The sequence below is a fragment of the Sciurus carolinensis genome, chromosome 7 (genome assembly GCF_902686445.1).
Source record: "Sciurus carolinensis chromosome 7, mSciCar1.2, whole genome shotgun sequence".
In the NCBI taxonomy this organism is placed as follows: domain Eukaryota; kingdom Metazoa; phylum Chordata; class Mammalia; order Rodentia; family Sciuridae; genus Sciurus; species Sciurus carolinensis.
This window is the reverse complement of record NC_062219.1, coordinates 133,979,781-134,003,034: the sequence shown is the minus strand read 5'-3', so window position 1 is coordinate 134,003,034 and position 23,254 is coordinate 133,979,781. Positions and strand designations below refer to the sequence as shown.

At 39.7% G+C, this 23,254-nt stretch overlaps 1 protein-coding gene across 7 annotated transcripts in view; it reads left to right on the top strand.

The window, feature by feature from the left end:
• Mylk4 (myosin light chain kinase family member 4) overlaps positions 1-21,651 on the top strand; it is an 81,342-nt gene extending 59,691 nt beyond the window's left edge. For 6 of the 7 annotated variants that reach the window (XM_047559510.1, XM_047559509.1, XM_047559504.1 and 3 more), the window contains 7 exons: positions 25-134; positions 1,436-1,577; positions 4,504-4,574; positions 5,360-5,488; positions 6,125-6,277; positions 9,455-9,533; positions 17,417-21,651. In XM_047559510.1, coding sequence (XP_047415466.1) covers positions 25-134; positions 1,436-1,577; positions 4,504-4,574; positions 5,360-5,488; positions 6,125-6,277; positions 9,455-9,533; positions 17,417-17,524 — 792 coding nt within the window. In that variant the 3' untranslated portion in view covers positions 17,525-21,651. Of the gene's footprint in view, positions 1-24; positions 135-1,435; positions 1,578-4,503; positions 4,575-5,359; positions 5,489-6,124; positions 6,278-9,454; positions 9,534-14,064; positions 14,135-17,416 lie in introns of all 7 variants that reach the window. The other variant, XM_047559506.1, reaches the window with a different exon arrangement.
• The last annotated feature ends 1,603 nt before the right edge of the window (positions 21,652-23,254 follow it).

Genomic DNA, 23,254 nt, shown 5'->3' with positions numbered 1-23,254 from the left:
AAAGCCCTGTTTCCTCTTTCTCAGGAGGAAGTGAAGAACGAGATCAGCGTCATGAACCAACTGGACCACGTGAACCTCATCCAGCTCTACGATGCCTTCGAGTCCAAGAACGACATCATCCTGGTCATGGAGTAGTAGGTGTCCCCTCTGGTCCACCCTCTTTTACCTGCCTCCTCGACCCCACTCATCACTAGGAGAGTGTACCTTCATTCTGCCTCAGTAGGGCCAGAATCAAGCTTGTCGCACCTTTGGATCTGGTTTGTCTGCATCACACAATCTTTTCAGACTCAGAAAGGAGACTACTTATAGAATATGCATCTCCCAAGGTGATGTGTTGATAAGATACAGCAGGGAGAAGTGGATATAGCTTTGTATCTCAGCTATATTACCAAGAATCAAACTTCCATTTTGTCCTGGGTAATCTAGAGGAAAGCAATTTTTGAACTAGATCTCATTTCTGACATATTGTCATCCCCCCTTGTCCTCTAAAAATATGTTCCAAGTCCCCTAAGTAGATGCTTGAAACCAAGGATAGTACTGAGCCCTCTGGCTACTATGATTTTTCCTATATGTACATACCTATGATAAAGTTTAATTTATCAATCAGTAACTAGTAATAAAATAGAACAATTATAAAAGACTATCATAAAATTATGTGAATGTCATCTCTCTCTCAAAATATCTTACTGTATTACACTGTCCACAGTTGCCTGTTGATAACTAAAACCTCAGAAAGCAAAACTGTGGCAAGCAGGGATTATTGTATTTACTCATACAAAGTTCACGTCAAATGCTTGATGAATAGAGCGAGAAGCTTCCATTTAATCACCTTTGTAAAAACTTAATGACTGGTTGGTTAGAAAATGAGTAGTTTTGGGTTGGGGATGTAGTTCGTTAGTAGAACACTTGCCTAAGCATGTGTGAGGCCATGGGTTTGATCCATAGCACCACAAAAGAAAAACGGGAGAAAACAAAAGGAGGGAAGGAAGACAGGTGAGTAGTTCTAACTAACACTGAATTGATATTGTGATTCCACTTACTTCTTTTTTCCCCCATTTTGGGTTTTGCTTATTGTTGGGCAGTAAAGCATCTTACATAGTAAAGTATCAGTCACATAGAAGCACTTTGTCACTGCAACTGGCCTGAGGGCTTATGTCCTTAGAGTCCTCTTTGTCTCTAGTACAGAGACAATTCCAGAGCTGTAGCCACTGATGAAAGAGACTTTGAGATTTTCCCTTTGTGAAATTGAAGGAATGCACAACAAGAGCCTCCATCAGAAGAACCACCTCACTGAGATAGCAAAGAAGGCAGAGAAATAACTGTGCACATATCTTTTGGAAAAGTTAGAAGAAGTTACACACCAAGTTGCCACAAGAAAAGTGGGTGGTGGTTGAGGACTCAGAACAGATGTTTGCATCCTCTCTTCCCTCTGTAGTGTGGAGGGCGGGGAGCTGTTCGACCGCATCATTGATGAAAACTACAACTTGACGGAGTACGATACCATCCTGTTCATCAGGCAGATATGCGAGGGCATCAGGCACATGCATCAGATGTACATCCTCCACTTGGACCTGAAGGTAGAGCATGTTTCCCATCCTGCCAGATTTAAAGCCTTCCCAATTCTGCCCCTACTCCATGTTGATCAGATATTATTATCCTCCAGCTTAAGAAATTTTTAGTGTCATTGGTTACATTTTCAGGAATTAATAAAAAGTCTGGGTTTTTTTAAAAAAAATATGGGGTCTTTCTATGTTGCTCAGGTTGGTCTCAAACTCCTGGGCTCAAGTGATTTTCTTGCTTTAGCCTCTCATGTAATTGGGATTACAGCAGTATGTTGTAATACCTGGTGAAAATCTGGATTCTTATCTCATTCTCAGCTTGTTACCATCTTCAGATACTACCACTTGCATGCCTATTTTTAGAGGCTACTGTTCATATTCTTGTAACTTGCCTGTATTAAAGAAATCATCATGGGGAGTGGTTTCCTGAAAAATTTAAAATTAAAGCCACCATTACTACACCACCACAGTAGTCTCGTCACATCCTTCTCATTATCAGGATGTGTAGGCTAATCTACAATTCACAATTCCCTGGTAGTAACCAAACTTCCCAGGTTTCTAAGAATCCCCAGTGCTCTCCTGAACTGTTTCAGGAAGTTCTGGACTTTGGGATCTACTTTCCTATGGGCTTTCCAGAGCACTAGTAGAAACTATGGAGAATGGAATGTGGTACAGCCAGAGGGTGGAGCTCCAACCTCAAGGAGCAGAGAGGACAGGGCAGGGCACCATGTTGAAAATGGTGGAAATGCACAAGAGACACCAAACCACTTCCTTTCTCCTATTATTTATTGCCCCTTCCTTTTTTATCTCTCAGTATGAAGTTCCTAGAATTGAACTATACACAGTTCCAAACCAATAAAAGAGGGAGACCAAATAGCACTGGTCAAGTCAAATGTTGCAGCTATGTATCAAAGTGCATCTTGTGTGGCTCCATCATTTTCTCATTCCCCTGTTTGCACAGCATGACAGTGAGATAACGTATGAATTCTATATAACATACCATCTATAGCAAGTCACCAGGGATTGTGCAGCTAAATAAATCTAGCCTCCTTAAATAGCTTTCCATGGGCCTCTCTTCTACAGCCTGGCTTCCCTCACTGTTGATTTATTGTGCCTTGCCTTTTCTATTCACTGTTGTGCAGGAGGAGGGCCAGGGGAAGTGGTGTATAAAACGACAAAGTCAGAGGTCAAAAATCATTAGCAAAGCCCTTGGCCATGAACTGAGTATGATAATGCATATTTTCATGGAGCATTTCATTGAATGTGGATATTCTGCAGATATCCCTAAAGGGACTGGATTGGCAACTGGAGCCAGGAGCTGATCTATTATAAGTCAAATGACTCCATCTGTGGCTTCATAACATTGATTGAGAGCTTGCAATAGGCAGTTTTAGTTATGGCTTGTGTATAAAGATGATAATACCAAAGGTGACAGCTGGATGGGTCATTAAGGACTAGCCTTTGGGAAAGCTCTTTGGAAGAAAAAGGGCCAAAACTATTGAACCTGTCACTAGGGGAGATGAGAAGTAACTTAAAAATGGTCTCCTTTATATTTTTCTGTTCTACAAATCATATCAAATGAATATTCTTTAATTTCACAATCATAAAAATTAACTTTTTGAAGTGCCTTCTTTATATTATTCAAATCGATTTTTTTCTCAATGCTGGCTATTGAATCCAGGCCTCAAATATGGTAGGCCAGTGTTCTGACACTGAGCTACACCCAAGTCCTGCAAAACTTTTTTTAATGCCACTGTATTCTTTGACAATTGAGCCTTTATACATGGTTGATCAGCTATTTAACCATGAAATGAACTGTTCTTACATAGCACCTACTTCTGTATAAAATGACTTTTACTCACAGATGACTATTTTAGAAATATTTTAGGAAAGGATTTCCAAAGACATTATGCCCAACCAAATGAACTATTGGATAATCAATAATGAGACATTGCATCATTGCATAAAGTGTGTCTGAGATTCTGATCTCTTCTGAATCTCTTATCCATCCAGATGGGAGGTAGAGGCCAGCTGTGATCCCACCTAAGGTGGCCTTGCTCATGTCCCCAGTTCTTAGGGAAGAGTTGAAACTAGAGTTTGAGAGTTCTTGGCTCTTTAAAATTGTTATTTCTGTTTTAGAGATAACCATGAATTTAAATCAAGTCCTTTATTTCTCCCAGACCTCAATTTTCCTATCCCAATATATGTAGGTACTTTTGTAGGACATTCTAGGGACATTGGGCAGTATTGTTACTTACCAGTTTTTCTCCCCCTTTGTCCCAGACTGTCAGATTAGCAGAGCAAAGTCTTACCTGAGTCTAACTCAAAGGAAACTTTAGTCAAGGGCTTTAGGTATTGAGACCAAACTCAGCAAAACCTTGGGATTTCTGAAAATGAATAATGAGTAGAAGGAAACAGTTTTGCTTTAACATGCAACTTTCCCATAGACAAAGTGCAAAAGGAAAATCTAAAAGTCAGGAGAGTTCACATTATGTTGCATATTCTGGGTAGTTAAGCAAATCAGGCCATTTCTCTTGGAACTCATAAATCTTGGGATAAAATATTCCTCCAAGCAGGGGAAATTCATACTTAATAATTTCAGGGGGGCCAATGTCACATCTCGCTGGTCTCCACTGGTCCATTTGGGAAGTACTGAAACAGTCTCCTCCTTCCCTCAAAGAGGCCTCTGCCTGAACTCATGCATTATGGTCAACTATGAAACCATGGAGAGGGACAGGCAGGGTAATGCAAGGTTGGCAGTGTCCCCGCAACCTCATCCACCACATAATTAAAGGAGAAAATACCCACACAGACAAGCCAGCCCCCAAGTGAAAGGCCTGATATGTTTTTCCTGAGCATCGTTGTATTTTTAGTTGTGGTTCAAGGACAATTTTGAGTGAAGGATTGTTGTTTTCATTGCTAATGTGTCTCTTTCTCCTGGCAGCCTGAGAATATCCTGTGTGTGAATCGGGATGCTAAACAAATAAAAATTATTGATTTTGGATTGGCCAGAAGGTATGTCTATTTGGACATAGGTGTAGGAATAGATTAGGGAACGTGATCGATGACCCATCTTTGCAAAGATAAATCTGATATGTTCCTTGGTTTCCTGTCCACATTTAGAAATAACTTCATGAAACTTACATTTGCCTTACCTTGTCAAATTTGAGATTTGTCTTTAGAAGTTTCTATAATGCATGTAATAGAAATATGATAAATTTAAACCTAATACAATGAAGTTTTTTAAGTTAGAAGGCATTAGTTTAGCATTTTAAGAGTTTGTCTTGGTCTTTTATATTTGTTCCATCAGTAAAGAGATTTACTTTTAAAATGTTAATAATTTAAACAAGATTGCCAAAGGTTCTGGCACATATAAGCTTCTTAAGGGAATAAAAGGTTTGCAAGGACACATTAACAATTCAGCACATTAACAATGCATATAAAATGGGTGTTGTAAATTATTGCAGCCTTTTCTTTATTCATTAATGCAGGCTTATTCAAGCCTCTATGTGTCAAGGACTGTATCAGTTTTCCCTACATTCTGTAATTCAGATGTTCTAATTATTCTGAATGACTTTTGCCAAAAATGTTTCAGGCTATTATGGTCTAATAGTATAAATTTTGACTCTTGAAACCACTGGGACTTCTTCACAAAGACACAATTTCCTTTAAAGTCTATTTATTTTGAATTTGTTGTATAGCTGAAGTTATTTGGCCTCATAGACCACGTCCTCTGTGATCCTAGTTTTGGGGTTTTGAGTGATGCTCTCCATCTTTCCATTCTGTCTCCTCAATTTCAGGTACAAACCCAGAGAGAAGCTGAAGGTGAACTTTGGAACCCCTGAATTTCTCGCCCCTGAAGTTGTGAACTATGATTTTGTTTCCTTTCCGACTGACATGTGGAGTGTGGGGGTCATCGCCTACATGCTGTAAGTAGCTGTGCAGGTCTCTCTCACACACTTGGACTCAATCTGTGCATATTCTAAGAGGTTCGGCTATTTTGAATAACAGCCCCGATTTAGGTCATTTAAAAATAACACCTTACCATACGTACTCAGTTACTTCCTAGGTTCTGTTGAATCCTGTGGGTGAAAGAAGTGAATCTTACCGTACATCATCTGAAAAAGTGAATGTATGTGTCTTCACAAATCACTTTGAGCCCTGACACCACCTAAAGCCTTAAAAGGAATTAAAAAGAAAAAAAAAATATGACTCAGCAGTTACCTTCCTGGTGTTTGCCTTATGAGTTACAGAACAGCACTTTTCCAGCTACAAAATACCTTAACGATTACTGTTTTTAGTAATTGTTAATTACTATTCAAAAAATTACTATTTTTTGAAATTCATATTTGGGTGTAGCAGCAGCTTTTGCATTTGTTGAATTAGGAGTTTTGTGGGGGAGGTAAATATTTCCTCGGTTGCAATAAAATATTATAAAATTATTCTTTATTATTAGGTTATTTTCCTCTTCTGACTTTTAAATGACAGAACCAACAAAGCAAACTGTCTGTGAAGGGTTTGAGGTTATTTACAAAAAAACTCACTCTGGATCCTGCATCTTCTAGACTTAGTGGTTTGTCCCCTTTCCTGGGTGATAATGATGCAGAGACATTGAACAACATCCTGGCGTGCAGGTGGGACTTGGAAGATGAAGAATTCCAGGACATCTCAGAGGAGGCCAGGGAATTCATCTCCAAGCTCCTGATCAAGGAGAAGAGGTAACCTAAGTTCATCCTGTGCTCTTGGAGAAGTAGGGAAACAGTTATGTACCACTGTGGTTATTAGAATCAATTCCCTAAAGCCCAGGTGCTGTGGTAATTCCAGCAATGGGGAGGCTGAGGCAGGAGGATTACAAGTTGGAGGCCAGCCAGCCTCAGCAACTTGCTGAGACCCTGTCTCCAAAAATTAAAAATAAAATAATTTAAAGGGCCAGGGATATAACTCAGTGGTAAAGCACTCCTGAGTTCAAACCCCAGGAAAAGAAATCATTCCCCTAGTGACATCTACCAAGTTTTCAACAGAATGAGGTTTGGTCCCCTTGACCCTGTCAATTGAAATCTGGGGCTACTTTGTTCATGAGGCATTAAGATTGTTACTTTCTGTCTTTCTGCCTTTTGCAACAAAGCTCTAGTAATCATGGTTTCCTACTAGACCCCAAGTTATTCATCTTCAATCCCTTTTACCTCTGTAGGCCACATGCACAACACTGGGCAGCTGATTAACCACCTTTTCATTTGAGAATCTACAGGGAGCCAGATGGTGCCACATGCTTTTTAGACATTATCTTTTAGCCACCAACTTGCCTCCTATTCCAAGAGGTAGAAGTTATGATTATTACTGTTTTATAAACGAGACTCTAAGCAGTTGGCCCATAGTCACATGGTTTTTAAGGGGCAAAACTGATACTCAAACACAGATTGAACTTCCTCCAAGGCCACACACTAGGCTACTGTGTATTACATGGCTTTCTAGTTTCTTTCATGCTAAAACCACATTAATTCAAAGTTCAGAGGATAAAGAACAATATTGAAATACAGGTTCTTGCCTTTTAGAATAATAAAGGGAGAAGGACGTTATGATTAACCTGTCAAACACACTATTTCAGATGGCTTTATGCCTAAACCACGTTAATAGTAGGTGGTATTTAAGATTTCCAGAGCCAGTGATACTTGGTTTATTGTTTTATTGTCTTTTTGACTTTTAGGTCCATTAATAAGCATGACCACAAGTCAATAGATAGAAGGGTGCTGCACAGAGTAGGGTAACAGAATGGGTAGTGGGTCTGAAGTGGTGCCAGGTGGGAAATCCTTTCATTTAAGTATTTCACTGATCATCTACTATAATCCAGGAAACAAGTTGGAGCATCAAGAATAGATGTATAAAGTCCAGTTCCTGCTTTAGTAAACCCATGATCTAATAGAAGAGATAGGTTTTTTTTTTGTAATATATGTTTTATTGTCAATGGACCTTTGTTTTATTTATTTATTTATTTATTTATTTATTTATTTATTTATTTATTTGTATGTGGTGCTGAAAATCAAACCTGGTGCCTCACACATGCTAGGCAAGCACTGTAGCTACACTGAGTTACAACCCCAGCCCAAGAGATAGGTATTTTTAAAAATAAATAATACAATGTGGTTAACACAAAGATAAAACCAGAATGACGTCCCTAAAGGGTGAGGACTTAGCCAGGCTAAAAGGATCAGTCTAAGAGGAGGCACAATTTAGATAGTGATTTTCTTTGACCCTAATGGAAGGGCACAATAATAGCTAAGATGATGATGATGATGATGATGATGATGATGATTATTTGCACATTACTGTACTCTAGGCAGTGAACAGATAGAAAATGCCAACTCTATCAAATTTGGGGGGATGAGAAATCCACAATTACTGTGAACCTAGTTTATAAATATATTATATCTATACACACATCTCTCTCTTTCTACCTATCTAAACTTTTATGAGTTACCTTATTTAACCTCTGGATAATCCTGTGATATGTGGACATACCCCCATTACTTTAGAGATGAGGAAACTGGGACTGAGAGTCATGAAGCCATATGGATCAGAGCAGATCCTGAGCAGAAGCCATATGGATCAGAGCAGATCCTGAGCAGGACCAGGGACTCCAGTGCCTGTGTCCTGCTCACTCTTGCAGTCCCAGGGCTAATACCTATGATGCATCAGATAGATAACATTTGGGCAACTGGCTTAGTCTTGAAGTCAATACTTGGATAAAACTAAGGTCAAAGTCACATATTACCATCATAGCATAAATTTCTGAGGTACAAAGATTAATCTGAAATGTTATTAAAAATTTCATTATGAGTAAATGTTATCGTTAGCTTTTCAATGTTAAGATTTTAAAAATCTGACCAAGTGCAGGAATAATTATTTTTTGTCACTGGAATCTAATATTGGGATCTAATAATGGAAATTTATGGTACTAAACAAAATTGAATTTCCATCTGAGGTTGCAGGAGGTGAGTTTTTTTTCCTATTAATAACCTCTGTCTGTTTAGGGTCCTACAATGGCAATGCTATCAACAATGTCACTAAAGATGTATTTTCTCTTCCAATCTTATGCTTAAATATTTGGCATCTGATGAGGCAATTGTATTGACTCAATGCTGCAAACTGAAACTTTATGACTGCTTGCAACTACTGACTTGATATTTTTCAGAAATTGCACTCACTTGTAGTTTTTATTTTGAAAGGTTGTTTTAATGTGATCCATATTAGCACAGCAAACAAGTTATACATCTCAGAATTGGAATGCAATATAATCTTTATTATTTTTTCTTGCATTATTTTCTAAAATTGTATAAACCTTTTTTGTAGATTCAAAAGGATATAATTTCTTTATAAAGTAATCCAACTCTTCTAATGTAATTTCTTTATAAAGTAATCCAACTCTCTTCTAATAATTACATTAACCATATTTCCTTATCTACTTAACTTTTCAAAACTTCTTAGTTTGAAAGTTAGTAATATACATTCAAAAGATTTAATACATGAATTGCTTTTATAATAATCAAGAATCATTGTGGTTTGTAGTTTCTAAAATAATAAATACAGGCTTATTCTTCAACTGTTAGGAATTTAATTTATGAGACTCAGATATCACAAGAATTATTCCTTTTATTTGGAAGTAGATATTTAATTGTCAACAAGAATTTTGATCATTTGTCTTGCTTGTTTTTCTAATGTTGTTGCTCTTATTGGATGAGATGGTCACCTTTGTTGAGGGTGATCCCTCAACACACAATTCTAGAAAAAGACTTTACTGTGAATGTGACATTTGGCCATCTGGTCTACCAGTGCCAAAGATGGGGGCAGATGCAGGCTTTGTTTGGTATGTTCCTACTAATGAGTTTCTTTCCATTTAGTTGGAGAATAAGTGCCAGTGAAGCTCTCAAGCACCCTTGGTTGTCAGACCAAAAGCTCCACTCCAGACTCAAGGCACAGGTAACCAGGTTTCTTTTTTTTTTCCTCCTATTTTCCTGTCTGCCTTTTGATGACATGATGCTACAGCCATCTTAAGTAAGATTCCTTCTAATACCTTGTCTCATAGCCTTCAAATCTTGTGCTAGTGTTAAGTTGCTTAAAGTGCTTTTATTGAGCATTTTACATTTTTAAAAAATAATGTTAATTAAGTTGTTTATATGGTAAATAGAATGTTTTTTTCAGCAAAATTGTTTATTATTAAATCATCTTGTCCTTTATAAAGTGAATCACATCATAATACTACGCAGACACACACACAGAGTCTGGGATGTGTGTGTGTGTGTGTGTGTGTGTGTGTGTGTGTGTGTGTGTGTGTGTAAGATATTATAGATACACACAAACTTTTGGAGAAGATATGCTGATAAACACAGGATAAATGTCTCCTTAAAAATATTCAGTATTCTAAATTCTTTGCTTACCTAGTTTAGTCTGCTCTGGTCACCAAATCTTAACTCTTAATACTCAGCTTGGTCCAGATGTCCACCTAAATATATGTGAAGGAGATTTTTACTAGAGACTGAAGATTGAAATATTTGTTTTAAATAATTCACCCCATGCTCTGGACTTACTTCTTACAGTGACATATCTTTCTAGTCCTACTGCCTTACCATTTTTATTCCAATACCCTCATCTGTTTCTTTGGCATGGATTTTTTTTTTTCTGAGCTTCATATATGCACCAGGTAAAAGACACTTTCACTTGGATCATCTCAGTCCTGAGCCCAACTTGCCATCCCCCACCTCACCTCATTTTCAACTACCCTCCAGCAAAGGATGTCCATTGAGTGGCATCCACTAGGCCCCAGGCATCTTCTTTGTTTCCTCCCTCTCCCTCAACTTCCCCATCTCATATTTAACTACCTCCATGTTATGTACATAATATTCCCCAATTACCTCCGGAATCTGCAATTCTCTCCATCCCTGTGGTTGTCCTGGCCTGGGACATTTGTCTCTTGAATTGCTACAGTAGTTCCTGGCTGGATTCTCTGCCTTCCTCATGCTGTTTCCATCCAAATAATTGTGGATTCTAGAAATAACACAGAAACAGATGCATAATATTTAAGTAACTCTACTTGGAACTTAGGATGCTCAACTGGACAAGTTGCACAAGGGGACAATAAGCAACCTATGACTTCAGGTTCCCAATGATGGATCTGATATGTGCATCAGTTAGGGTGACTGCTGCCGTGGCCCCAGCATGGTGTGTGCGGGACACATTTTCATTTCCTCCACCTTTTCTCCTCATCCTCCCCACTCCCTGGGGTTTTGAAATGGAACTTTTTCCTTGACCAACAAACCTTGGAATGAATATGCTTCAGGTACTCACTTTTTCCACATCCAGTTTTTATTGAAATTAACTCTACTTCTAAATTCAGCATCAGCACTGAGTTTTATTTGTGTCTGAATATACCTTTCCTTGATAATTGGTACTGATGCCAAGTAAAAATAGACTTATTACCTAGCCAGTACCTCACCCAGACTACATAAACTGCTTATTAGGGTGACCAACTTATTTTGAGCCCATTTTCCACCAATGTATTTTTATCCGAGCTTATTGGTGTCCAAATACACTTTGACGTGGCAGGACAATATAGAAACCACAGCAGAGAATTAATGACATTATACAGTCTAAAAAGTGTTTAAAAATATTTCTTGAACTGTGTAACAACAACAAAAAAATCACCTTTTTGTTATTCCATCCAGCTGCTAGTACCTGAGGTGAATAAATATTTCAAGAATAGTGACAGCTTAAGAAAAATATAAATGATCTTGTATAAATCTCATCATTAAAATTATAATTAAGCAGCATTGTAACAGAGACTGCTGTAACCGCTTTACAAAAATTCACTCACGTAACCCTCATGCCAACCTTATGAAATAGGCACAATTTTCATCCCCATTATGTAGACGTGAACACTGAGGAGGGGTGGGTGAGTTCCAGAGTGTGGAACAGAGCTTTACTGCTCCTACTGGGCCAGTACTACATTTTCAGAACCATTCTTGTGTTGTACATATTTGGTGTTATGGAAAGTCAATATACAAATAATGTATTTTGTTTTCCAATGAAATACAAGCTAATTATTCCTTATCCAAAATGCTAGGGATCAGAAGTGTTTCAGATTTGTGATTTTAAAAAATTTTGGAATATTTGCATATGCAAAATGAGGTATCTTGGGGATGAGGCTCAATCTAAACACAAAACATGCTTTTATTCCATATATGTTTTATACAAATAGTCTGAAGGTACTTTTAGTGTATCTTTATTTTGACTGTGACCCATCATACAAGATCAGAGTTTCCACTTGTGACATCATGTTGATACTCAAAAAACTTCAAATTTGGAAGCATTTCTGATTTCAGATTTATTGGTTTAGAAATGATCAATCTGTACTGAGACTAAATTTCTTCAGAAGATTTATTTTTGCAATAATCTTGGTCTGATATGTTCTCTGATATCTGATATATTCTCTAAAATAAGAATTTACCTTTATATTAAAAATTTCTCAGCCATAAAGAATGATAAATTTATGGCATTTGCAGGCAAATGGATGAAATTGGAGAATATCATGCTAAGTGAGATAAGCCAGTCTCAAAAAACCAAAGGATGAATGATATCGCTAATAAGTGGATGATGACACATAATGGGGGTGGGAGGGGTTAGTGTTAGGGTTAGAGTTAGGGTTAGGGAGGGGGGCAAGAATGGAGGAAGGAAGGACTGTATAGAGGGAAAAGAGGGGTGGGAGGGATTGGGGGAAGGGGAAAAATAACAGAATGAATCAAACAACATTACCCTATGTAAATTTATGATTACACAAATGGTATGCCTTTACACCATGTACAGAGAAACAACATGTATCCCATTTGTTTACAATAAAAAAAAATTCTGACCCAAAACTACTTATTTTAAATTCAACTTTAATTTGTATTTTATGCATTCTTACTTATTTGTTTTAATTGTTTCATGCTTAATAGCATAGGTCTTAATCACCTGAGTAGGCCTATCAGTCATTTAAGAAGTATTTTCTTTTCTTAGAAATTAAGGTCCAGAAATTCTCTGCCTTCTGTCTTATGCTCAAGATGACATGCATTGGTTGCATCTTTTCTTATGTCCCCAACCATATGAACATATCCCATCTCCCATCAGAAACAACCCTCACCTGGGGTTGAACAAAGCACTCCAAACCTTTAATCTATTAGGATTCTGTGAGTACCTCCTACAAAATTCCTAAATGCTTCAGGGCCAGAGGAAGGAAATATAAACAAATATGGCATGGTTTCTTTTCTCCCAGAAGTAAGACACTTTCTAATCTTCCTCCTATTCTCTGTGCTACTACCTTAGTTCACACCCTTTTCTCAATGAACTAATAAAACATCTATGAGCTGATATCCAACCTCCATTCACTCATTTCCCCAGTTCATCAAGCCATCATTCCCTTAATTACAACCTTGATCATATTACTCTTGGTATTAGTCAGTTTTCTGTCCCTGTAACAAATACCTGAAATAATCAACTTGAACAGAGAAAAAGGTTATTTTGCTTCAGTTTTGGAGCTTTCAGTCCATCATCAGTTGGCTCCATCACTTTTGCATCTATGGTGAGGCAGCACATCATGATGGGAGCACATGGTGGAACAAAGCCTCACCACAAGGTTAGGAAACAAAAGAGAAAAAGACAGAGTCCCATAGTCTCCTTTGAGGACCTGCCCCAATGACCTAAAGACCTCCCACTAGGCCCCACCTATTAAATGTTCCACCACTTCCCAATGGTGACACCCTGTAGCCCAAGTCTTCAACACACTGACCTTGGCATTGTTAAGATCTAAACTACAGGAATCCCTGATTTAAAAAAATCCTCACACCTCTACCATTATCTGCACCTAGCCAAACGCACAGCTGCTCCAATACATCCTGAACTCTTATTTCCAGTCTTGTTTTCACTACTCCTTACAGATCAGCCCAAATCCTGCTGATTAAGGCTAAGGTCAAAGGCCATCTTCTTTATGGTGGTTTTTCTCCATAACCAAACTGGAGATCCTCTCTGTCTTCTTGAATCTCCCTGTGGCACTTACATCACTTTGGTCCACTACTAGATTTGGACAATTTTGGAAGAAACCTCTAGAGTCTGACTCATCTTTGCAGTCAGTGCAGTTCCAGTATCACAAGTCGTGGCTCTTGTGCTTTGTCAAAGTGGATTTTGACAAAATACACATGTGTAAAAATAAAGCATGAGTAGGTACAAATTGCACTGAACCTGACTCTAAATGAGAAGGAAGGGGAGTAATGGTGAGGAGTTACAGGAGAGTGGACATGTACTCAAGCTGGACTGTGTGTCTGCCAGGAGGTTGTTGGTAATTTAGGTTTCAAGAATGTCTCTTAAAAGGTGTTTTCTACTCAGCAGCAGATTATTGAGTCACTGTATGTTCTTATATCATAAGTCAGGAACTGATGAAAACAGTTCTAACTCTTCCCCAAATGTCTCCTGGTTTTCCTAGAAGAAGAATCGTGGATCTGATGCTCAGAACCTCGTGACTAAATAGTCCATGGAAGGCACCCACCTGCAAGGTTCGTCTCAGGACTCTCTCTCCCTCTTTCTCTCTCTCTCAAAGCAAAGAAAATTATTCATTCTGGGCTAATCAGGACTGCAATCCAGGAAAACCCAGATTCAAGAAATCTTGAGAATGTGCTGTCTTTTTCTGCAGAGGCATTTGATCAAGACTTAACCAAAAGGAATAAGAAAGAAATAATCAATGTTTCTTGCACAGACATTGTGAGAAGCAGGGTGGTGTGTCAGCTGGAGTGGTGGTGGAGTAATAGAGCGCCCCAGATTGAGATTGCTGTGTCTGCACCCTAGCTGTGCCATTTCCTGGTGGAGCAAACCCAGTTTCCTGTTGGGTGGGTTGGGGACAGTATCACTGGTTAAGCTCATTTGGGAGCTATGATGAGAAAATCCATCAAAAACCTAAGACCAGTGTCTGATATGCAGGAGGAACACCCACTAATTAGCTCAGGAGGTTCCAGTCTCTGAACAGAAACTGTCTCAGGTCTTTTGTTTCTTACCATTGTGTAAGATCAGAGGAAGTGGTACCTTCTTTGATATAGATGATGAAACTGGGTTTCAGGGACTCAGAAAATAAATAACTCACCCAAGGCCAGGTAGCTAGGAAATGGTACAGCATGATTTTTTCTGGTATCTTAGAAGATAAAGCCCACATTATTCCCCCTGATCTGCCAGTGACCTTGGCCCCACTCTCTGACCCCAAGGAAGGCCACTCCATACAAACTTACATACATTCCCCTCTGACTTAGAGTTTGGTCAGAATTATTAAGGGGTTGTTTTATACACAAACACCTTCTTTTATATCAACAAGCTAGCTCCAGGTATGCCTCAGAGGAGAAGAATGAAGAAGTAACTGTGCACTGATGAAGAAGAACTTTTAGAAACCCCAAGATTACAAAGGGGGTTATTGATCCTCTAGTAGGTCATCTCCCTCATCTCAGGCATCAAGTCCAAAGCATCTTGTGCAGTTGCTAAATTTTAACAACTGCACAAGACTTATAATATGCAAGTCTATGTTCTTGCTGTGCAATGGTCTTAAATCCTGCCTCTTATTTTTATTTCAGTACTGGGAATTGAACCCAGAACCTGTGCATGCTAGTCAGGTTCAGACTCCACTGGTCTAGATCATTTATTCTAATCTGTATTTTTCTGGGCCTGGGATTTTTGTCTGCTTTGACTGAATATACTCTTGCAAACTGCCTCAAATCTTTTGTAGAATAAGATGAGGTAGGAATAAATCAGTATATTGTACTCAAGGTCACAAACCAGTGTTGAGAAAGTACTTGGTCATCCATGTAAGGATCACTTACTTATGAGCCTATCACTTATTTGGAAATCTGTCAACAGTCAGCAGAAGGTTTGTGCTTTCTATTTACAAGGACCATTAAAGTTTTGGGAAGCATAGGAGGGCCCAGGCCTGGGTTTCAGCACTCTGGGAGCTGCATTTCCTACGAATCCTGAGAGCCCAGGGCCCAAAGCAGCCAGGCCTGTGTCTGTTCCCTTTCTCCTCCCTCACCCTCTCCCCCAGAAGCAGTTTTGTCCCCAGTCACCACAAACCCCAAGGGTTTGCCACAAACCACCTTCCCACCAGAAATACTGGAGTTGCTTTTAAGGCCTGGTGGGAACAAATTTGCTGGGTGACAGGGGGGTGCATTCCAAGGCCAGCCTGTCGCCAGGGCCTGGCAGGGAAAGAATGAGGAGGAATGGGCAGTGGGAAGAGGCAGAGACCCCCCATGACAAAGCTGGCACTTTGAACCCAATGCCATGGCAAACGGTGGCAACCCGAATAATGACAGGATGCAGAGGGAAGCTGGATCCCCGGCACAGTTAGATACAACATTTGCTGGAACTGAGTGATGAGACCTCTCTGGGCTCAGTCATGTCACGTTCACCTCCTGATGATCACATGACCTGGCTGCCTTCCGTCCCACTTGACCACAGAAATTCACCTAGGTCTCACCTCAGGCCAAGGAAGAATCATTGCTTCCTAGTTTACTTTCTTACTTTTTTTTTTTTTTTTTCTTTTGCGGTGCTGGGGGTTGAACTCAGGCCCTTGAGTATCCTAAGCAAGTGTTCTACCACTGCACTACACCCCAGCCCTACTTATTTAAAACTTAAAACTTAAAACTTAAGATGCTAACTCTGGGAGCAAACACATCTGTAGAGTGTGTGTGTGGGGGGGGGAGGGGGGTGTTTTAAATCACTCTTTATAATATTCCCTGCCAGGGTGAGATGAGGTTTTTGGCAAGATGTATTATGAGTGAAACCAAATTTGAGATAATATTGATTTTAAAAATCTGGTGGTTAAAGATTATGTCTGTGGAAAAAGAAAGAGTTCCAGGATCTATGAATAAGGCATAATCCACAATGTAAATTGAGGCATATAAATCTCCTTCAATTTGTTAGAGGTTTCTTGATGCGTCAAAGAAACACTCCCAAAGTCAACCTGGTGGCGCTCGGTTGTTTCCTCCCTTGCATCTTTTGCCAGCCTATGAAATATAAACTTAGGACCCCCCCCCCCTTCAGGTCCATAGGGATGATTTAGGGTCACAGTGGGCAAGCCCTAGGTCAGAGATGTTTGTAAACTAAATGGAAATACAATCTGCCCTCTATATCCACAGGTTCATGCCTTCAGATTCAACCAACTGTGGGTTGAAAATATTTTGATAAAACAATTGCATCTGTGTATATATAGACTTTTTTTCTGATTATTTTCCCATAAACGATTCAGTGTAACAACTATTTACATAGCATTTATATTATAATAGGTATCCTAAGTAATCTGGAGATTATTTAAATTATGCAGAAGGATGTGCATAAGTTCCTTGCAAATACTTAGCCACTTTGCATAAGGGAGTTCATCATCTGCAGATTCTGGTCTCTATGGGAGGTCCTGGAACCATCCCCTATGGATACTGAGAGACAATTGTATTCCCTACGTAACCCGCATTCTCACTTTGATGCTGGAATCAAGCTGACCATGGACTGGTGGCAACAGTTCAGGAACTGCTGAGCTCTAGATGAAACAAAGAGGCTTTGTCCCTCGATATTGCAAATAGTGCTAAAATGTCTTGCATAAGCTAAAAAGAAAAAAACAACTCTGGTAAGCAGTGGAGTCCATCAAGAGGTTTCTTTTTCTTTTCCTTTCTTTTTTTCCCCCTCTCTCACATACACACACTCATTATAAAAAAAAGTCATCTGTGGTTTTCCTAAGGGGCACAACCAACTAATTACAATTTTTAAAGTCCTGCTGAATTAACAAGATTCATATTTTGTTTGCTTTGCAGGAAAACTGCTGCGGTTGCTGCTGCTTTGAGAAGACTTGGAAAAAAATCAGCAGTTCTGATGCCTTGACCCCTATGATGACTGGCGGCTGTAGCAGGGGGAGCCCTTGAACTTAAACTTGAACTTGGAGTACCTCTGTGAGCTTAGTAGGGGGCATCTGGTACCCATTCTCAGGAGACTCAGAGCGATCCCCACATCCCATGTAGTGCACATTGAGAAGATGTTTCTTGGCCTTCCTCATTTTTATTTTTATTTTTTATTTTTTATTTTTGGATGTTAGTTACTGGGGCAGGAGGTGTATTATGTTTTTTTTATTTCTCAGATTCCTAGAGCAATCATGCTTGAGATTTATTTAAGATTTAAAAACCTGGAGGATGCATTCAGAGGGAGCAAACAGCTTCTAGTCATGAAACAATGCCTCTTGAGTGGTCGTCATATCTTCAGAAAAAATACTGTTTAGCAGACCCTTGAATCTTTCCATTTCTCATTTTGATTTGTTCCATAATCAATGGTTAAATAATCTGCTTGCGGCTTTCTTTGAATTCTGAGGTGAGAGGCAGCAGATATCATATCTTCTATTTATTCTGATGTTTCCCCCCAAGTGTATGAGTTTCTTCCAAATATCTGATTCTGTTTTCAAATTGGTGCAGTGTGTTTTTGCAGCACACTCTCAGCTCTCATGTGATGCTCAGCTCATCTGCATGAAATGCATTAGTTTGGGGAGGAAATGCAAAAGTTTATCTGCGGTGGTTAATCCTTAAAACTACAGCCTTTGGAAGAAGTTCGGCAATCATGAGGGCTGTCCACGAGAATAGCTGAATTTGTGCTTTCTGGGGAAGGACAGTGCTGGCTTCCTACATTGAAGAGACCAGGAAGCAGCTGTTCACTTACTGTGCTGTCAAACATTTATGGAGAACAATAATAGCACCTATACAGAATCTCATGGAATTTGGGAATTGTAAAGAAAACAGTCAGACACCAAAGATGAGGGGCTCTCTCTGCTAGCTCACTCTTTGGGCATGGCACTGATTTCCAACTGTAATCTTATTCCCAACTCGTGAATTATTTCCTGACAGTTGTTTAATAAGGGACATAAGTGCTACTGCAGGTGGCATTTGGGGCACAGAAAGGCACTGGGATAGGAATAGTAAAATGTGCATATCATTTTATTACAGAGACAATGCCAAGCCCACTGGAGTCCCTTGCACACCCAACACTGTACTCTCCACTCAGCTTGAGGACCTTTCCATATCCAAATAACTGTTGGGTTGAGCCTTAGTTTTAGCCATAAATCGTTGTAGGCTTCTGTTTCCAAAATAGTAATGAAAAGTAATCAGAATAACTTGGTGGTCCCATCAGTGAGGACAGATTTAATTCCCATTGTTCATTCTCCATTCTCTCTCACCTCCTCCTCAAGCACCCTTATAGCATGCCCTTGAATAATTAATGCACAACATCCTTATTGTCATGTTTAAATTAAAGGGGAAGGAGAAATAGAGAGAAATGTGCAATTTATTGAAAGTCATTGTGTCAACTTCATGGTTCTGCTAAGTATAAAACCTACTCCTTTCTAGCCTTCGCTCTTATATTAAGATGCATTTGCTTTTTCCTTTAGTCTATACATTTATTCAAGGTTGCTTTCTCCTATATTCCTGTTATGTGACTATGCTTAAAATGTTTTCTTTAAAAAAATAAAAGGAAGAAAAAGAGACACACACACACATACACACACAAGCACACACACACACACACACAGAGCCCTGTGACTGAAGTGTTACATTACTGTGCTATGTTTAGCTGATGCTATTCATTGAGTATGGAAAAATACAAGCCAGAGCATGCATTAATACTCCTAGACCACAGAGACCTGGCATTCACTCAGATGCTAAATAGGACACAAGGGTCTGATTTGAAACCCCGCGTGGAAGGGCGTTTGCGGTCCTGTGGTCCTGCGGTCCTGTGGCGTGAATTCTCTACCAGATTGAGCAGGAGGTCTGTTGCAGGATGTGCATTTTATATTCAGCTTCCATTCTGACTCACGTTGGCAGATACACTTTGTCCAGGTCATGCCACACCTGGCAGGGACAGCTCAGGTCAAATACAGGCACCATTTCTTTGCCAAATTAATCCATTTGATGACCCTGTAGTTAGTGGATGTGATTTTTTAAAAACTTTTTTATTTTTTATTTTATTTTATTTTTAGTTTTTACTTTTTGAGGTTTAGAAAGGAAACTCTACTTTGAGAATGGATGTTGTTTGTGTTTGTAGTTAAATTTCTGCGCTTGGATGGGAAGGCATCTCCATGCCAGTGGGGCGCCTTTTATAGGAGAGCTGAGCCTAGTCTGCATGGCAGAACTGGCGATTACAGTCTAGGGTTACCATGAAGGGGAGATTATCAGTCTAGTGTTTGTCCTGTCCCTTCGCTCCACACCCATGTATGCCTGCTCCAGAAAGAGCTTGTAACTTGGTAGATTACTGCTCTGGTGGGGAAAGGGGGCTTTGCAAAGCTGGGGAATCAAATCAGACACAAGTGTGGACCAGAGAATCCGAGTCTGGCTAGACTGGGGCTATTGTGATCAATTTTTCCAAGAAGTCATCAGGATTTGAGAGGCCGTATTTCTCCTCCACCCTCTTAATGGACAATGTGACTTTGCTCACTCCCATTTCTTTAGCAAATGGAGGAAATTAAGTTCTGATGTGGCACTTCCCACTGTCTGGAGAGAAATAAACCTACAAATTATTAAGAAGAAAGAGTCCCCATGTTCGTAATTTGGAAGACATGAAACACTTACCCAGAATCTGTTGATATTTAAAAATAGGAGAAAAGATCTCATGCTCCCATTTGTTACATAAAAGAACTTCAGCAGTAGGAATTGTCATCTGAACTAACTTGGGACAATGATTTCCAGGTTGAAATTGGGTAACACATATCTCTGTTGAGTGTAGTAGATTTGTTTTTAGTTGCTCTTTTTTTTTCCCGGCTTAATACTAATTTGCTTTCTTTCCTTAAAAAATTGAAATATGCATGATGTCATTGACGTGGCATATTTGTTTTAAAAGGTGTGTGAATACTTACATTTTCATCCATTTTATGGAAATTAATATACATTTTTTTTTCTCATTTTAGAATCAAAATATGGATTTTATACTAGGAACATGAATATCCTGTTCTTTATTTCATTCATTCCCCCCGGATCCCTGCCACCTCCTGTCCCTGATGCTGCCTCTGCCTTTACCCAGCCATTTGGCAAAGGGTGCCAGTCTGCATGTCTGTGTTTCTTTAGTTTGGGCTGTAGGCCAGCTCCTTTAAAAAATTCATTTGTAAAAATGTAAGTGACAGGAAGAGGCAGGGCCCTTGGTGGGCTGTGGTGGTTAGACTCTGTTGTCTCTGTGGTCCCTGGCAATCCTGTCACCTGAGGGCTGAAATGTGGCTGAGACTTGCTTCTCAGTGTCTCCAATTCACCCTACATTGTGTTTGCTCCATCTTCCAATTTTTTCTCTCTTTTACTTAATTTTAAATCAAAATCCATCTTTTCCACCATGATACACCTCTAAGACCTTTTATTTATTATTTTTAATTAATATATTTGGGGGGGCATTGGAGATCAAACCCAGGGCCTCAGACATGTTCTACCACTGAACTACAACCCTAGCCATCACCACTGCCAAGAACTTTTTGAGATGAAAATTTTATTTCCAAGAGGCAATTGCTTTCTGTCCTAAAGGAAAGTCCATGCTGGACTTATTAGATGTTAAGTTCCCAGATTCAGATTACTTTCTTGTATAACTTGAAATCTGCAGCTTCTCACATTAGAAGTGTTGTGTTTGTCTCCCTGCTCCATTTTGGTGAGGCCTGTTTTGTATGATTGGGGCAGTTTCACCTTCCATGAAGGCTTATGACTCAACTACAAAGTCCATTTAACAGAGCAGAAAACATCCGGGCCCACATGGATATGTGTGTATTTTGACCAGCTGATAGAGGTCAGTTTGTCCTTCTGATGAGGTTTAGCCATGTAGATAAGAACTGAAAATGGATTCATAACGTGCTGATTGCATACATCATGTGTATTTTTTATTGTTGAATGTAGGAATGTTCAGTTGTATTTCTTTGCCTTATAAAGATGTACTGTAACAGTCATGTGTATGTATTATACTAAAGAACAAACATGGACCTTATTTATCCTTTGTTAATGAGCTAAATTATTCAATAAAGTGGACTTCTCAAATGCAATTCAAACTCTAAGACAGGATCTGATAATATGTGACAATTCCCACAATGTTAAGAACCCACAGTACCTTAAAAGAGTCAGCCCTTTTGGCTCTTTTAAGCCCTTTTAAATGGGACTGCTCCATTTGAAAACATGGTGATTATAATGTATTGACATGGCTTCTGAGATTTTTTCCTACTAATATAAAAATAAGACTGAGATACATGTAAAGCATACAGTGCCAGAACACTATGTAGTAAATGATGAAGGCAATTTGCAGCAATTCCATCCCTGTAATGTAGCTTAGAGACTATTCTCAGGTTTTGGCTGTTTTGGAAAACCTACCACTGCAGGGCTTCAGTGGAAGGTGGCTGCCCATCCCAGGCAGCAGAGTTGTTTCCTGGGTTCAGTGTCTAGTCTGGAGGTAGGACTGTTGAGTTTGCAGGTTCACATGAATATCAGTGACAACATTTGGATCCAGGTCCACAGTCCACCAACAGTGATCAACTCTCCCAGAGTCAAGAGTCCCTCACCCACACTGGCTTGAAACAGGCCCACTGAACTTTCTACCACCTCTGTTGCAAGTGGGGACAGAGGGGTTATCCTTGTATCCTCCTGCAAACGATCCAGTCTCTCTCTTGAACCTACTCTCTCCCTACTTGAACCTCTAGGCAAGGCATTCTGACTTCTTCCCCAAATAGAGGAAACCTCATTGACCCTTCATATGGATGAAAAAATATCCCAGCAGATGGCTCCAACCTTTCCCAGGAACAGATTCTCAACTTTAGGCCCTGTGACTCAGAGATGAGAATCAGTCATGTTCTTCCCTGACCTTTCTCCTCGCCTCTCGTGGGGTAAAGTGGCGTGGGATGGTTTCCCTCACCATACCACAAAGGAGGACACTGAGACCCTTCTACCACTTCCCCTCTCCACCCTTGAGTCAGGAAGCAGACAACAACCCCACTTCATGATCTTGACCATTAGGAAGATGAGTGCTTCCTGGGGCTCCTCCCCAACCCCAATAACTTCTTTCTTCCCCTCCTCACGTAGAGATTCCCCAAGAGTTTATACATTTGTTTTCTCCAGATATAACTAGGTATAAATAGGGTCTCATGAAAGATACCACTCTGTACTGAGCTGCCTCATGGCCTCAAGAGCAGAGTTTGGGGCCTCTGAGACCATCAAGGCTTGCCTCTAAAATATTCTGACACAAGTATAGGAACCAATCAGTCTGGGAGAGTGACTTTCTTTGGCAGGACATCACCCAAGGCACCTGACAAGCACAACCATAGTCCTTACTCCCCCCACTCCCACAATTATGTAGCCACTGAGCATCCCTCCAGAGGCCAGCCCTCAAAGCAGCAGCAGGAAAGCCTTTTCAGGATTCCCCATTGCACTGATGAGACATGACATGCACCATCGTGAAGAAGAATAAAGAAGAGTGGTCCCTCAACATTAGCCTCATACCTTGTTCTTGGACAAACTAAGCAAACAGGACCATATCAACTATTAGGATCTTCTTGGGAGCTATTCAAACTTTCCAGTAGTTAGAGAGAAGTGGAGACAATAGATCTCCCCCAAAGCCCCATAACTTGTCTGCTAGGTGGTCTTTGATACAATGAGAGTAAGGTT